Source organism: Sciurus carolinensis, chromosome 9 (genome assembly GCF_902686445.1).
Source record: "Sciurus carolinensis chromosome 9, mSciCar1.2, whole genome shotgun sequence".
Taxonomy (NCBI): Eukaryota; Metazoa; Chordata; class Mammalia; order Rodentia; family Sciuridae; genus Sciurus; species Sciurus carolinensis.
The window spans coordinates 19,980,076-19,993,816 of record NC_062221.1 but is presented as its reverse complement, the minus strand read 5'-3'; the positions used below and the strand labels follow the sequence as shown (position 1 = coordinate 19,993,816).

At 47.5% G+C, this 13,741-nt stretch overlaps 1 protein-coding gene across 2 annotated transcripts in view; it reads left to right on the top strand.

Annotated features, from left to right (window-relative positions):
- The window catches only part of Pccb (propionyl-CoA carboxylase subunit beta), a 53,879-nt gene extending 42,802 nt beyond the window's left edge, over window positions 1-11,077 (top strand). The window contains exons 10-15 of one of the 2 annotated variants that reach the window (XM_047565322.1): window positions 2,677-2,800; window positions 8,326-8,433; window positions 8,670-8,770; window positions 9,084-9,182; window positions 9,993-10,092; window positions 10,759-11,077. In XM_047565322.1, coding sequence (XP_047421278.1) covers window positions 2,677-2,800; window positions 8,326-8,433; window positions 8,670-8,770; window positions 9,084-9,182; window positions 9,993-10,092; window positions 10,759-10,880 — 654 coding nt within the window. In that variant the 3' untranslated portion in view covers window positions 10,881-11,077. The remainder of the gene's footprint in view (window positions 1-2,676; window positions 2,801-8,325; window positions 8,434-8,669; window positions 8,771-9,083; window positions 9,183-9,992; window positions 10,093-10,758) is intronic. The other variant, XM_047565323.1, reaches the window with a different exon arrangement.
- The last annotated feature ends 2,664 nt before the right edge of the window (window positions 11,078-13,741 follow it).

The following is a 13,741-nucleotide window of genomic DNA, read 5'->3' as shown; positions in this document are numbered from 1 at the left end:
AATGGACCTTAAGCATGTAGGAAGATGTTCATCTTCACTAATAATGTTAGAAATACAAATTAAAAGTACATCGAGTTATTTCTCCTAGGACAGATGGACCCCCAGAAATGACTGAAAACACTTCCATCATCAAGTCTGTGGGAAGCAGGGACTCACACATTGCTGGTCATGGAATCCCGCATTATCTAGGACTAAATAAATAAGCCCGACCCAGCCACCCATTTCTAATTTATCCTGTAGATGTACTTCCCATGATGACATGTGACGGACATGAGTCTACTACCATTACAGTGTCTTTTGTAATTGCAAGATATGCTGAAAGACCTAAATGTAATTTTCAGAATAAAAACCACACATGGGAGATTGAATCAGTTTTGGTACGTCATACAATACAGTACCATATAGATGTGAGAAGGAATGAGGAAGAGCTCTGTCAGTTGGGAGGAAATGATTCCACGATACATTAAGTGAAAAACCCAGTTGTATAAAGGGTTATCAGTACTGTGTTATTTCTATGAAAGATGGAGGAAATAAAAAGTACCTATGTAAAAAATCAGAAAATAATAAGGTTAATATCAGAGGGTGGGTGGGATTTGGGTGGGGGGGATGGGAAGTGACAATGTTAAAATATTAATGTTTTATGTATTAAAAAATCAGGCTGGGGTTGTGGCTCAGTGATCGAGCACTCGCCTAGCATGTATGAGGCACTGGGTTCAGTTCTCAGCACTGCATATAAATAAATAAAAATAAAGATCCATCAATAACTAAAAAATATATCTATATATATAGTAAAATAAATAAAGAATTACTATTAAAGTAAAATTATTATTATTATATTATAAAATATATTAAATAAATAAATAAATAAATAAATAAAATCCAGACCAAGTGACAAACTTTAAGTAGGAGAATGCATGAACTTGTTTCAGGTGAATGATTTTGGAACACGTATTTTGACTCTATCCCTTTAAAGACAAACAGCTGGGAGGAAAAGTTGGCTTGCAGTCTTGGGTCTGTGTGTGATAGGGCGTGGGGTCAGCAATCCTGAGACGATTTCTCCGTATTTGAGGATTGAATAAGTAAGTTCATTTTGAGGCTGATGGGAGCCAGATTTCTGCTGTTGGAAAATAGAGTCATGGGTACAGCAAGGGGGCAGCCAGGGCGGACTCCAGGTGAACTGGACTAGAGTCGCCCGTTAGTGCTCGTGGCTTTCCACACGTGTGTGCCCCTGGAAGGGCCGCGAGGGTGCGCGTGCTTTCCTGTCTGGCTCTGGGGCACCACTGGGACCAACACACGCGTCCCTGCCAGTGGAACCCAAGGCCTCTGGAGGGATGCTGCCTATAGGGCGGGGGCAGGAGGTGGGATGAGTCCCAGAGCAGGGTAATGCTCACACCACCACGGGGACCCCGGGGACCGGGGAGCCTGCGAAGGCGCTCACTGACTGACAGGGGCCATCGGAACACAGAATGATGGCCAAGGATGGCGAGCACAGGAAGCACGATGTGAACAATGGGACGGGCAGAGATCTCTCTAGAGCACATGCTGACTGATAAACCGGGGAGGAAAATTGGAAAGAGAAAGGTCACCGTTCGGCAACCGCCACGGCAGTTCCTGGGCCGGGCAGGAGTCGGCAATGGGTGTTGAACCAGCAGGCGGGCGAAGGGTTGCAGTTTTGAGGAACATTTGATAAAGGACAGGATTTTTACATGGTTTCAGAGTATTTCCCCACAAGATAGTGATTACACTAGAAAAGTAGTGACGTTACGGGGGAGAACATTACAGATGTCACCACCATTAACAGACAGATGAGCGTCATTTACTGCTGGCTGTGAGAGACGGTCACCTCTGTGTTGTATCTGTATTCAAACATGAAAAACCAGCAAACCAACCCAAACAGAAGGCACACTCTACAAGATGACTGGTCTCTTGTCTTCAGGGTCATGAAAGACCTAGGAGAAAAAAAATTAGAGGACAGAGGTATGACCACCCAAAGTGCCCATGACCCTGGGTCAGTGTTTTCATGGTGGCACAGAATGTTCCTGGAACATCTGGCAGAATGTGAATAAGGTCCTAGAATAGAAAACACTGTTAATGTCAGTCTCCTGGTTTTGCTGTCCCTGCAGTTGTAATGAGAATGACCTTGTTCTCCGGAGATCCGCTGAGGGTGGAGAGGCATGTCTGAGGAAGAGGAGGGGCGGAGAGAGCAGCCGGGCTTAGGTGGTAGAATGCAGATAAGCGAGGAATCTGGGCGAAGGAGTTGTATTTTTTGCGTGGGGTGTTTTGTTTGGTGCTGGGGATGGACCAAGGGTCACCGGCACCCTGGGCAGGTGCTCTCTCTCCTACTGAGCTACTGCCAGCTCCTGTACTGTTTCTGAAATTTTTATGTTAAGTTTGAAACGATTTCAAAACCCAAAGGTAAAAAACAAATGGTCATGAATGATTCCAAATTCGAATTGCCCAATTTTAGAACTTTTCAGCAGCCGCACTGTGGGAGGGGTCCCTGCCCCTCCCCTGGGGCAGCCGCTGCCTCCCTGGGGCCTGTTTCCTGGGAAGCTGGTGGGGAGTGGAGCTGTCTAGCTCTGTGACTCGGGAACAGGAGTGTCTCCTCCTGAGCTGCGGTTGCATCTTGTTCTTGTCTTTGTCATTTTGAGCTCAGGAGTAAATTCATTCCCACAGGTGGTGGACGAGCGAGAATTTTTTGAGATCATGCCCACTTATGCCAAGAACATCGTTGTGGGCTTTGCGCGAATGAATGGGAGGACCGTTGGCATTGTTGGCAACCAACCCAAGGTGGCCTCAGGTAGGAGGGGAAGGTCGCACACACCTTGCCAGGGCTGCCTGGGCCCACAGCGTCCTGTCCGCTTTCTGCCCTTTCCTCTGACGTGGCCCTCCATGACCTGAAGAAAAACTCAAACGGGGATGTTTTGTTTTGTTTTGTTTTGTTGCGGTGCTGGGAATTGAACCCAGGGTATTGTGCTTGCAAGAAGCACTCTACCAACTGAGCTATCTCCCCAGCCCTCAAATGGGGATGTTTAAAAGCAGTTTCTCTTTTGATACTAAGTGTCCTCAACATGCTCCTTTTGTACCTCCCCGTTTAAGGGTGTGCACGTAACCCTTCTTAGCTGCAGGGTCTTTAATTTTTAGAGGTTGGCTTTCTGCCCTGCCGTTTAATACCACATCACCACTAAGCTGTGAGCTCTGGTGTTGGGGGTCCTAGCCACCAGCGTCTCCAGCGCCTTCCACAGTGCCCATAGGCACACGGTGTGGCATCTTGCTGTGTCTCTGCCAAAGCTTTCTAAGGGTGAGTGACAGCCAGGTGGTGGGACTCTACGTGGGGATGGTGGGGTGGGGACCAGGGCACTGCTTCCCACTTCACGGTCTTTCCTCTTAGTGTCCGTTTTTCATTTTTGTGCTGGGAATGAACCAGAGGTCCTCTACCTCTGAGCTTCTCCCCTGGCCTTTTTGTTTTGAGACAGGGTCTCACTCAGCTGCTGAGGCTGGTCTTGAACTTGCAATCCTCCTGCCTCGGCCTCCCAGGTAACTGGGATTTTAGGTTTGAATCCCTGTGTGGGAAGAACCTGTCCTTCCTATTTACCCGCCTAATCTTTTATTTTTGCCACGGCAGTTTTCCTAGAAGGTCAACTGTTGGAATCCTACAGCGTGCAGCTTTCAAATTGGCTTATTTCATTATTAACATATATTTTTAAGGTTCTTCTAACTCATTCCCTGACTTAATAGCTCCTTCCTTTTTGGGTTGAATGATACCGTCCCGTGGTACCCCGGTTTGTCCATTCACGAACAGAACAGTGTTGTGATTCGGGTTCCTTCCGAGTTTTGACTTGAGTAAAGCTGCCAGAAACCTTCACATGCAGGTTTTCCTTAGACGTGTGTTTTCCACTCTGCACACACGCATGTGCACGTATGTGGTTCTGGCTGTTGAACCCAGGGCCGTGCGCGTGCCAAGCCTGAGCTTTCACTGCTAGACTGCGTCCCCAGCCCAGTTTTGAACTCAGGTGGGCAAATGCCCAGGAGGTTGTGGGCTTGTGTGGCAAGGGCATGTTGAGTTTTATAAGAAACACCGACTGTTCCAAAGTGACTGGACCATTTTGTGTTCCTGTCAGCCGCTTCCTCTTGCTCCACGTCCTTCCTCAGAATCTGCTTCTGTCGTTGTTCTGGGTTTTGTCCGTTCTCAGGGGTGCACGGTGGGGTCCTGCTTCAGTCTGCAATTTCCCAGTGACTTGAAGTTGAGCATCTTGTCCTGTACGTCTCTGGTTATCTTTGGTGAGGACTCCGTTCAGATCTTTTGCTCATTTAAACATTTCTTTCTTCCTTTTGTGGTGCCAGGGGTGCACCCGGGCCCTCTGGTGCCAGGCAGGCGCTCTGCTGCCCGCTCACCCCAGCACCCTCGTCTTCTTTTGTTGAGTTTTAAGAGCTGTCTGTTGGAGAGACGTTCCTTTATCAGATATGTGATTGGCACATGTTTCCTCGCAGTCTGTGACTTGGTCTTTCTCAGCTTCTGTTGTTTAGCATGGAGGACAGCCCAGGGCCTGCGGGCGCCTGCCAGGCTCTGCACGGTGGTGGTGGTTCTGTGCCTGGGATGCGTGGACGGTGCTGTGTTGCACACCAGTGCAGACACCTCCTAGGGATGCTGATTTCATTTCCTTTGAATTTATCTCCAAAGTGGAATTGCCAGATCATGTGGTAGTTTCATTTTTCATTTTTATTTTTTGGTATTGAGGGGTACCGAGGGGTGCTTAGTCACTGAGTCACATCCTCAGCTCTTCTTATGTTTGTTTTCATTTTGAGACAGACTCTGGCTAAGTTGCTTAGGGCCTCACTAAGTTGCTGATCCTGGCTTTGAACTCGAGATCCTCCTGCCTCAGCCTCCGGAGCTCTGGGATTACAGGCGTGCACCACTGTACCTGGCTATTTTTAATTTCTTGAGGAAGCTCTATATTGTTTTCCTTAACAGCTATGCCATTTTTGCTTCTTTGGTTTCTTTATTAGAATTTGTCATTTTCCTCATATAACTCAGGTATGTGTTTTGTCAGATCTCTACTTGTTTTTTTCCTTAGTTCTTATAAATGGTATTGTTTTTATTTCAAATTCTACTTATTCATTATGTGTAGGAAAATGATTGGATTTTGTATGTTGACTTTTCCTCCAACGTCTTTTCTATGTCACTTACTCCAGCAGTTTTTTGGGTTGATTCAGACTTTCTTCTGTACAGTTATGTGGTGTGTGAGCAGTGACAGATTTCTTCCTTCCTGGTCCTTATTCCTTTTATTTCATTTTCTCTTTGCAGTAGCAAGGATGGTGCTGAAGAGCAGTGACAGGTGGGCAGCCTCGCCTTCTTCCTGCTCTTGGTGGGAGGACTGTCGCTGTACGGCGCTGCTGGAGTATCTTCATAGATGTGTCTTCATATAGCTGGAGAAGTTCCCTCTGTTTCTAGTTAGCTGAAAGTCATTTTTTAAATTCTTACATCTTTTTATTTTTCCACAAATGGGTATTACAGTGTTGGTCAAATGCTTTCTCTGCCTTTATTCATATGATCAGTGACCATGCTGATTGATTTTCAGTGTTGAACCAGCCTTGCATACGCGGGGTAAAGCCCGCTGGCTCGTGGTATATAATTCTTCTTATGCATGGTTAGATTTGGTTTGCTAGTATTTTGTGATTATTTTCTAAAGTTTGTTCTTAAGAGATTGAGCTGAGGTTTTCTTGCAGTGTCTTTGCTTTTAGTATTAGGGCAATGCTGGCCTCTGGAATGAGTTAGGACATTTTCCTTCTCCTTTTATCTTTTGAAAAAGTGTATAAAGAAGTACGTTTTCTTTAATTGTAGAATCCAGCAGTGAAACCATCTGGTCTTCATTTGTTTTTATATGTCGGAAATAAAAAGTGGAGTTACAAACAAATACACTGGCTTTTATAATTGCCTGTGTGTTACCTGTGCTGAAGGTCTTTGTTTCTTATTAAAGCTTCCTGATGCTCTCTGGTGTCCTTTCTTTTCAGCTTAAGGATTCCTTTCTTCAGGAGCTCTTGTAGACATCTCTCTCTCTCTCCCATCTCCCCCTCTCCCCCTCTCTCCCTCTCTCCCTCTCTCCCTCTCTCCCTCTCTCTCCCTCTTTCCCTCTTTCCCTCTCCCCGACTCCCCGTCTCTCCCTCTCCCTGCCTCCCACCCTGAACCCTGGGCCTTTCACACTCTATTCCCAGCCTCTCAGCTCCACCCCCCCCAACCCCCCCGTTTTGGGCACAGGGTCTGGCTAAGTTGCTAAGGCTGGCCTTGAATTCGGGATCCTCCTGCCTCAGCCTCCCAGGTAGCTGGGATCACAGAGGTGAACCACTGTGCCGAGCAGAAAGCACTTCTTAGCACATCTGGAGGTAGTGAACTCCTCAGCTTCTGTTTATCTTGGAGTGTCTTAATTCTTGTTTTTTCCCCTCATCGTTTGCAGAGTTCATGATTGGAAGTTTTACTTGTTTATCATTTAGGTACATCACCCCTCTGGCCTTGAGGGTTTCATGCTGCGATAGCAGTTGATAATCTCAATGAGAATCCCTTATTTGTGACAAGTTGCCTCTCTCTCACTGCTGTCAGGATTCTCTTTCTTTTTGACAATTTGACCAAATATAGATATCTCATTTTATTCTTTTTTGGAGTTTGTAGAGTTTCTTGTACTTTTCATTTCTTGGGTCAAGTTTGGAAGTTTTCAGATGTTCTTTCTTTCTTTCTTTTTTAAAAAAAATTCTGTTTTAGTTGTGGGTGGACATAATACCTTTATTTTTGTGGGGTGCTATAGATCAAACCCAGGGCCTCACCCATGCTGGGCGAGTGCTCTACCACTGAGCCACAACCCCAGCCCCCAGGTGTTATTTCCTAGAATCACCTCTTTGACCTTTTTCTCAGTCTCCTCCTGGTACACCCATGCTGTGTAACGTGGGTCACTCGGGGGTGTCCCTTTAGGTCCTGGTGGCTTAGTTCACAAATTTCTTTTTCCTTGCTGCTGTTACTGAGACAGTGTAACTTCAGTTGTTTGATCTTCATATTCCCTCATTTTTCTTCTGTTTGCTCAGCTCTCCTGTTGAGCCCACAGAATTAATTTTTCATTTCAGTTATTGTACTTTTCAGCTCTAGAATTTGTTAGTTCTATTTGTAAATATAAATAATTGTGTTATTTCTTTTGCTTTCCTTTTTTCTTGAATTGAACCCAGGGATGCTGTATCACTGAGCTGCATTCCAGCACTTTTTATTTTTTATTTTGAGACAGGGTCTCACTAAGTTGCTGAGGCCGGCCTCAAACTTGCAATTCTCCTGCCTCAGACTCCTGAGATACTGGGATTACAGGGGTGCACCCCTGCACCTGTCTTGGATGTGAATTCTTTCTAGGTATATGAACCACACATTTCTTTCCTGTTCTGTGACTTGTCTGTTCATTTTCTTAATGGTGTTTTTTAGACTTTCAAACATTTCATGTCCTGTTTATCTGTTTCCATTTCCTTCTCTATCAGCTTGCATTCCCTCATGATCGCTAGTTTTTCACCACGAGTAGATATTGCCTTCTGTCAGGTATTGTTTCTATATTTGTTGAGATGATTGTAGAAGAAGTTTGTCTTCATTTTTTAATGGTTTTATTGGTTTTCTGTGTTACAATCAGCCTTGAATTCATTTGGTAAACCCTGCTTGGTCTTGCGGTGCTACTGGTTATATATTGCTGGATTCGATTTAGCAATATGCTTTACTTAAAAAGTAAGGGTGTTACATCTGTGTCCAGGAGGGCCGTGGGCCTGTGTCCTTCTCTCCCAGTGCCCTTACACTGTTTCAGCCTCAGCTCATGCTGGCCTTGGGGAGTAGGCTGGGAACTCCTCTGGGGACGCTCACCGGTCTGGGGCTCTCACGTGGCTGCGTTGCATATCCCCAGACCTCAAGTCTCCCGACCCTGCTGGGGAGCCTTGTTTGCCGGCGAAGCCTCTCCTGAGGATACGTAGCTGCACATCATGGAGCCAGAGTCTGACACTGAGCTCCAAGGCCTCCCGTGGCCAGCCACTGACTGACGACTGACACCCATGCTCCCACTGGGCCAGCCAAGTGTGCTGGGCTGGGTCCCAGCAGGGAGCCTATGGGTCGAAGCTGCTCCTGGGCTCTCTGGCAAGTGCCAGGCTTGTTCTCTTCCTCCTTGGTTTTCTGGGAGCATGAGGGTTCCTTGGCACCATCTGAGAATGAGACTGTGGGGCCTTCACAGAAACCCGCTCTGGGTGGTAAGTGGACACGCGCTGTCTGGGTCAGAACTGGATTGCCCAGAAGCTTAGCATGGGGATCTCTCTTTCTAGGGTGCTTGGACATCAACTCATCCGTGAAGGGGGCTCGTTTTGTCAGATTCTGTGATGCCTTCAATATTCCCCTCATCACCTTCGTCGACGTCCCTGGCTTTCTTCCTGGTAAGTCACTGACCGAAGAGGGGCCAGGAGAGGTGGCTTTGCCCGGTAGTCGGAGATCATCTCGCACAGTCTCCCAAGGAGTTGGGACTTCTGCATGTGCTGGGTGCCAGAAGACGGGCCTCTGCGAGGATGGCTGGACGCCCCTCTCTGAGGGTACAGAGACCCCACGACTGCGAGTGGCAGGCGCGCCTCCCCAGGCCTTCCTGTGTACCTAGTAACTCTTCCTCACGACCCAGGCACAGCGCAGGAGTACGGGGGCATCATCCGGCACGGCGCCAAGCTTCTCTACGCGTTTGCGGAGGCAACTGTGCCCAAAGTCACAGTCATCACCAGGAAGGTGAGGCCTTCGCACTGGAGACCTCGACCCCGCTCGCCTCCAGAGCCTGGCCGGGTACCTCCTGTCCATTCCTGTGGAGACCTGCGGAGGCTGCCTTCCCCGCTGCAGCCCGTCTGGTCTTTCAGTGGAGGTTGCTGGGAGCGCCGTGGGCAGAAGCCGGGGAGGAGCCGCCCTGGTTGCGGAAGCCTCCCGACTGTGGCCTCCAGGAGCCACGGAGCGCTCTTGTTCTCTGTTCCTTTTCACCGTCTCCCTGGGTCTTCAGGGACGTGATCTGGTGGTCTCAGGCTCTGATGTGCATTTGGGTCTGTCCTAGGCCTATGGCGGTGCCTATGACGTCATGAGCTCTAAGCACCTTCTTGGTGACACCAATTACGCCTGGCCCACGGCTGAGATCGCTGTCATGGGAGCCAAGGTGAGGGCCTTGGAAGCTTGCCCCTGCCTGGCCCGGGCGAGCAGGAGCTCAGAGCGTGGCTGGGAAGCCTGGAAAGAGGCTGTGGCCCCAGGGGCCAGGACTGGAGGGAGGGGCCGAGGCCCTGGGCGGTCCCCCCAGGCCAGCTCCGCCCTCAGGCAGATGCTGCTGTCCTCAGGGCAGGGCGGGCGAGGCAGTGGGAGGCTGTGAGGTTGCAGGGACAGGGGAGGGAGAGGACCGGCCAGCGGAGCGGACCTTGGCGGGGCGGGATTCCGCAGCCCCGAGTGGACCCAGAGCCACTCTCGGCCTGTGAGAAGCTGACCTGAAGTGCGGATCCTGCCGACTTTGGGACAGGGACTTCCTGTTGCTTGACCCAGTCCCTCCGCCCTCCTTGTTCTGAAAGCGCTATTGGGGTCCCCGGGGATGGACTGACAGGTGCTGACTTGAAGCCAAGCCCTTTGTGCTGTCGCTCTGTTGTGTGCTCTGGGTAGCGGAGAAGGAAAGTGGCACTTTTAATCCCCTCGATGCAGGAGACAGTGAACTTCAAGGTGGAGGGAGGCTGGATACCTTGGCCTCGAAGGACCAGGAGTGCGGGGAGAGGGAAGGATGGGACGAGGGCCTCGGCCAGTGTCCCTTCGTGGAGCCCTTGGAGTCAGGCGGTCCACCCCAGGCAGTGCCGCCTCTGGGCCCCGGAGCGGACGCCCCCTGCGGTGTTCTTGGGTTTGCGGGGTTTGCAGCCACACACGGTGTTGAGCTTGTCAGTCTGCCGTCCGGGCCCTGCTCCAGTGAAGCTGTCTCACCGTCTCGTGACAGGGCGCTGTGGAGATCATCTTCAAAGGGCACGAGGACGTGGACGCTGCCCAGAGAGAGTACATGGAGAAGTTTGCCAACCCCTTCCCTGCAGCAGTGAGAGGTGGGGACCCACAGGGGCAGCCTGGTCGACCCGGCCTGACCTGGGGCTCAATGGTGCAGGGTGGCCTCCGCGTGTGGAGGGCACTGGCTCTTGGCTACCCTGGGCTTGGCCGCGTGGCCTGGCACCCTTAAGGAGCCTTGTCCAGACTTCTTTGCATGGTGTCCCAAGGGTAGCAGAAGGGTGGGGGCAAGTTGCAGGGTCCCCTGAAGCCTAGGTTGGGAAGTTGCCAGTGTGACTTGTGCCATGTTTAGATCGCAGACCAGATAAAAATCAGAATCTGCCTCTTGGGGAAGAAGCAGCAGTTACATTGCAGGGGGGTCTGTACAGGAGCGGAGAGCTGTTGTAGCCATCTTTGAAAATAGAGATACGTTTTCTTAATTTCCTTACCATTGACTTCGTCTTGGCAGGGTGGAGGCCTTGGAGCAGTCTGGGTAGGGAGTCAGGTTTTCTTTTTCTTGCCAGGTGCTCCTAGGCTAGAAGTTGGGGACCTGCCAGAAAAACAGATAAGCCCTGAGGTGCAGGGGAGGGTCACAGAGCCCAGCACCTCCACATCAGGTTGGCCCTGCTCACACTGTTGGCCCTGTGGATGGTACCAAGGCTGCGGACAAGGCTGGGGTGTGATGGCATCAAGGGGCACCCAGTAATCTCCTTTCTGTCCTTTACTAGGGTTTGTGGATGACATCATCCAACCCTCCTCCACTCGAGCCCGAATCTGCTGTGACCTGGACGTATTGGCCAGCAAGAAGGTACAGCGTCCTTGGAGGAAACATGCAAATATTCCATTGTAAGCGCATCAAAGGACAGTCAATGAGGACTGGGTTACTGTCTGGCTATTTGTAGCCCAGCCCTGCCTTATGCATTCATGAAAACCTGGACTCCAAATACCAGTAATAATTTGAAATAGTTAAGTTTATTAAATTCTAGGAAGAGCTCATTGTGCCTTTCTGTAAAATTATTTGCTTTATTAAAAATCTTGATTGGTGTTGTTTTGAGTATAAGTTTTATTTTTCATGGTGGAAGTCTGAAAAACCAAGAAAACTGGAAAGAAAACAGAATAGTGTTGTCACCTAGAGCCAGCCCATCTTCATTGGACACCAAGGTCTGGATATGGCTAGTGTTCCCCAAAGGTTCATGAGTTGGAGCTTGGTCCTCAGTGCAGCGATGTTGGGAGGCTGGACCTTTGAGAGGTGGAGTCTAGAGGTGCAGCCTCCCAGCATCACTGAGAGGATGTCATTTGGGATTGTGGGACCTCAGTCTCTCACTTCCTGTTCGGTGATGGGATCTCCTCACATGCGCTCCCACTATGTGACTCAGCCACCAGGGGCCTCACCAGAGCCAAACCAGTGGTAGTGCCATGCCTTGAATCTCCAGAACTGTGAGCGAAATAAACCTCTTTTCTCACTTTCTTTTTTTTTTTTTCCTTGGTGTTGGTACAATAGAATCCATGGGTACTCTAGCCCTTTTTATTTTTGAGACAGAGTCTCACTAAGGTGCCCAGGTAGGCCCTGCACCTGTGATCCTCCTGCATCAGTCTCCCAAGTTGCTAGAATTTCAGGCACGTGCCACCATGCGCAGCCTGACCTCTTTTTTTTTTTTTTTTTTTTTTTTTTTTTTTGTGGTACTGGGGATCGAACTCAGGGCCTTGTGCTTACAAGGCAAGCACTCTACCAGCTGAGCTGTCTCCCCAGCCCCTCTTTTTTTGTAAAATGAGTCCACCTTAGGCATTTTGTTGTAGAAATGAAAAACTAATACAATAGCTCTTTGTATTTTCTTTTCCTTTTTTTCTCCAAGATTGATTATTTTAATCTATCAGTGAGATAATGTGTTAATGTGTTTTTAGGGCAATTTCTTAGATAGGCTTTGGTTTCCTTACTATTTTTTTTTTTTTTTGCGCTACTGGGGATCAAACTCAGGGCCTTGTGCTTGTGAGGCAAGCAAGCACTCTACCAGCTGAGCTATCTCCCCAGTCCCCCTTACTATTAAAATAGGGATAGTATACTCAGTCTCTTCATCCCTTCGTGGATTGTTGAGGTTGAGCTGTGATTGTGGTGTGTGTGTCTAGCAGAATGGATGGTAAGATATAGTACCCCACACTGATTTCAGCTATTTCCAGAAATGTGTCCTCACATTTTCAAACATTTTATTGTAAAAATCTTCAAATCCATAGAAATGTTGTAAGAATTGCATTATCTACCCCTCACCTGGGTTCTCGGCTTGTTTACATGTTGTAGTTTGCTTCATGTCTTTCATAAACATTATACTTCTTTTTATTAATCCAGTTGAGAGTAATTTCAGATTCATGATGCTTTGGCCTCAAACTTTAGTATGTTACTTCCTAGGAATAAAACCCATTGTCCTTCAGTTCTTTCATTTTGTTGGACATTGACACACTTGAGGGTGTATGCTTGCCAGTTAGTTTGTATAAGTCCCTCAGTTTGGATTTGTCTGATTATGTCCTGATGTTTAAGTTCAAATGAGTTCTACACAAGTGTGCCCTTTGTCAAGTAAGGAAGTGCATTCAGTCTTTCCTGTTATTGATAATCGACTCTAATCATGTAACTGCAGTTTTTTTTCCACCATGGTCATTACAATTTTCACTGTATAACGAATAACTAATTTGTGGGGCTTTCTTTTAGTCCTTTCAACACTTACCTGGTGGTTTTAGGATCCATTGATGTTTTTTTGCCTTAGTGTTTGTGATCATTGTAAAATGCTGAGTTTCTAACTTTGTGTCTATGTTGATTAGTTGGAGCTCTTAAGAGCTTTGTACTTTTTTTTTTTTTCTTACTATCAGTTTAGACTCTGAAAATTTCATGCATTACTCATTTAAAAAAATTGTTTTAGTTGCTGTTGGACCTTTACTTTATTTACTTATTTATATGTGGTGCTGAGAATCAAACCCAGTGCCTCACATATGCAAGGCAAGCGTTTGTACCACTGAGCCACAACCCCAGCCCCTGCATTACTCATTTCGATGCTCAGAATTTCCTGATTTGGATAGTGGAAACTCCTTTAAGCTAGTCCCCCAGGCCATTTATGTCCCAGTAATTTTTTTTTTTTTTAGCATTTCCTTATTTTCTGAAATGGGATAATGTTCCAGGCTCATCTTGCATCTTCCTTGCCCAGCCCTTGAACCAGAAGTTTCTCCAGAGCCTTGGTTTCCTTTAGTAGGTATGTCATTTAGAAGGTCAAATTGGCAGTAGGTATTCACATTGATACTTGGGTTTCATTAGCAGCCAGAGCTAGGAAAAAAATTTTAAAAATTTATTTATTATATATTTATATACGTAATTACATTATATGTATGTATATATTATTTTTTTGGTACCAGGGATTGAACCCAGGGGTGCTTAACCACTGAGCCACATCCCCGGCCCCTTAAAAAAATTTAGAGACAGGGCCTCACTAGGTTGTTTAGGGCTTTACTAAGTTGCTGAGCCTGGCTTTGAAATCTGCCTGCCTCCTGAGCTGCTGGGATTATAGGTGTGTACTACTATTTCCTGCAAGAGCTAGGAAATATTTACACAAATGTGTGTTTATGTATGAGGGGCTATGTGTATATGTAAATATTGTTTTAAAATTGTGAGTTCATAGTGAAACTTCCAATTTCAACCTTGGACTCCCGTTGCCTTAAATATATTTAGCTTAT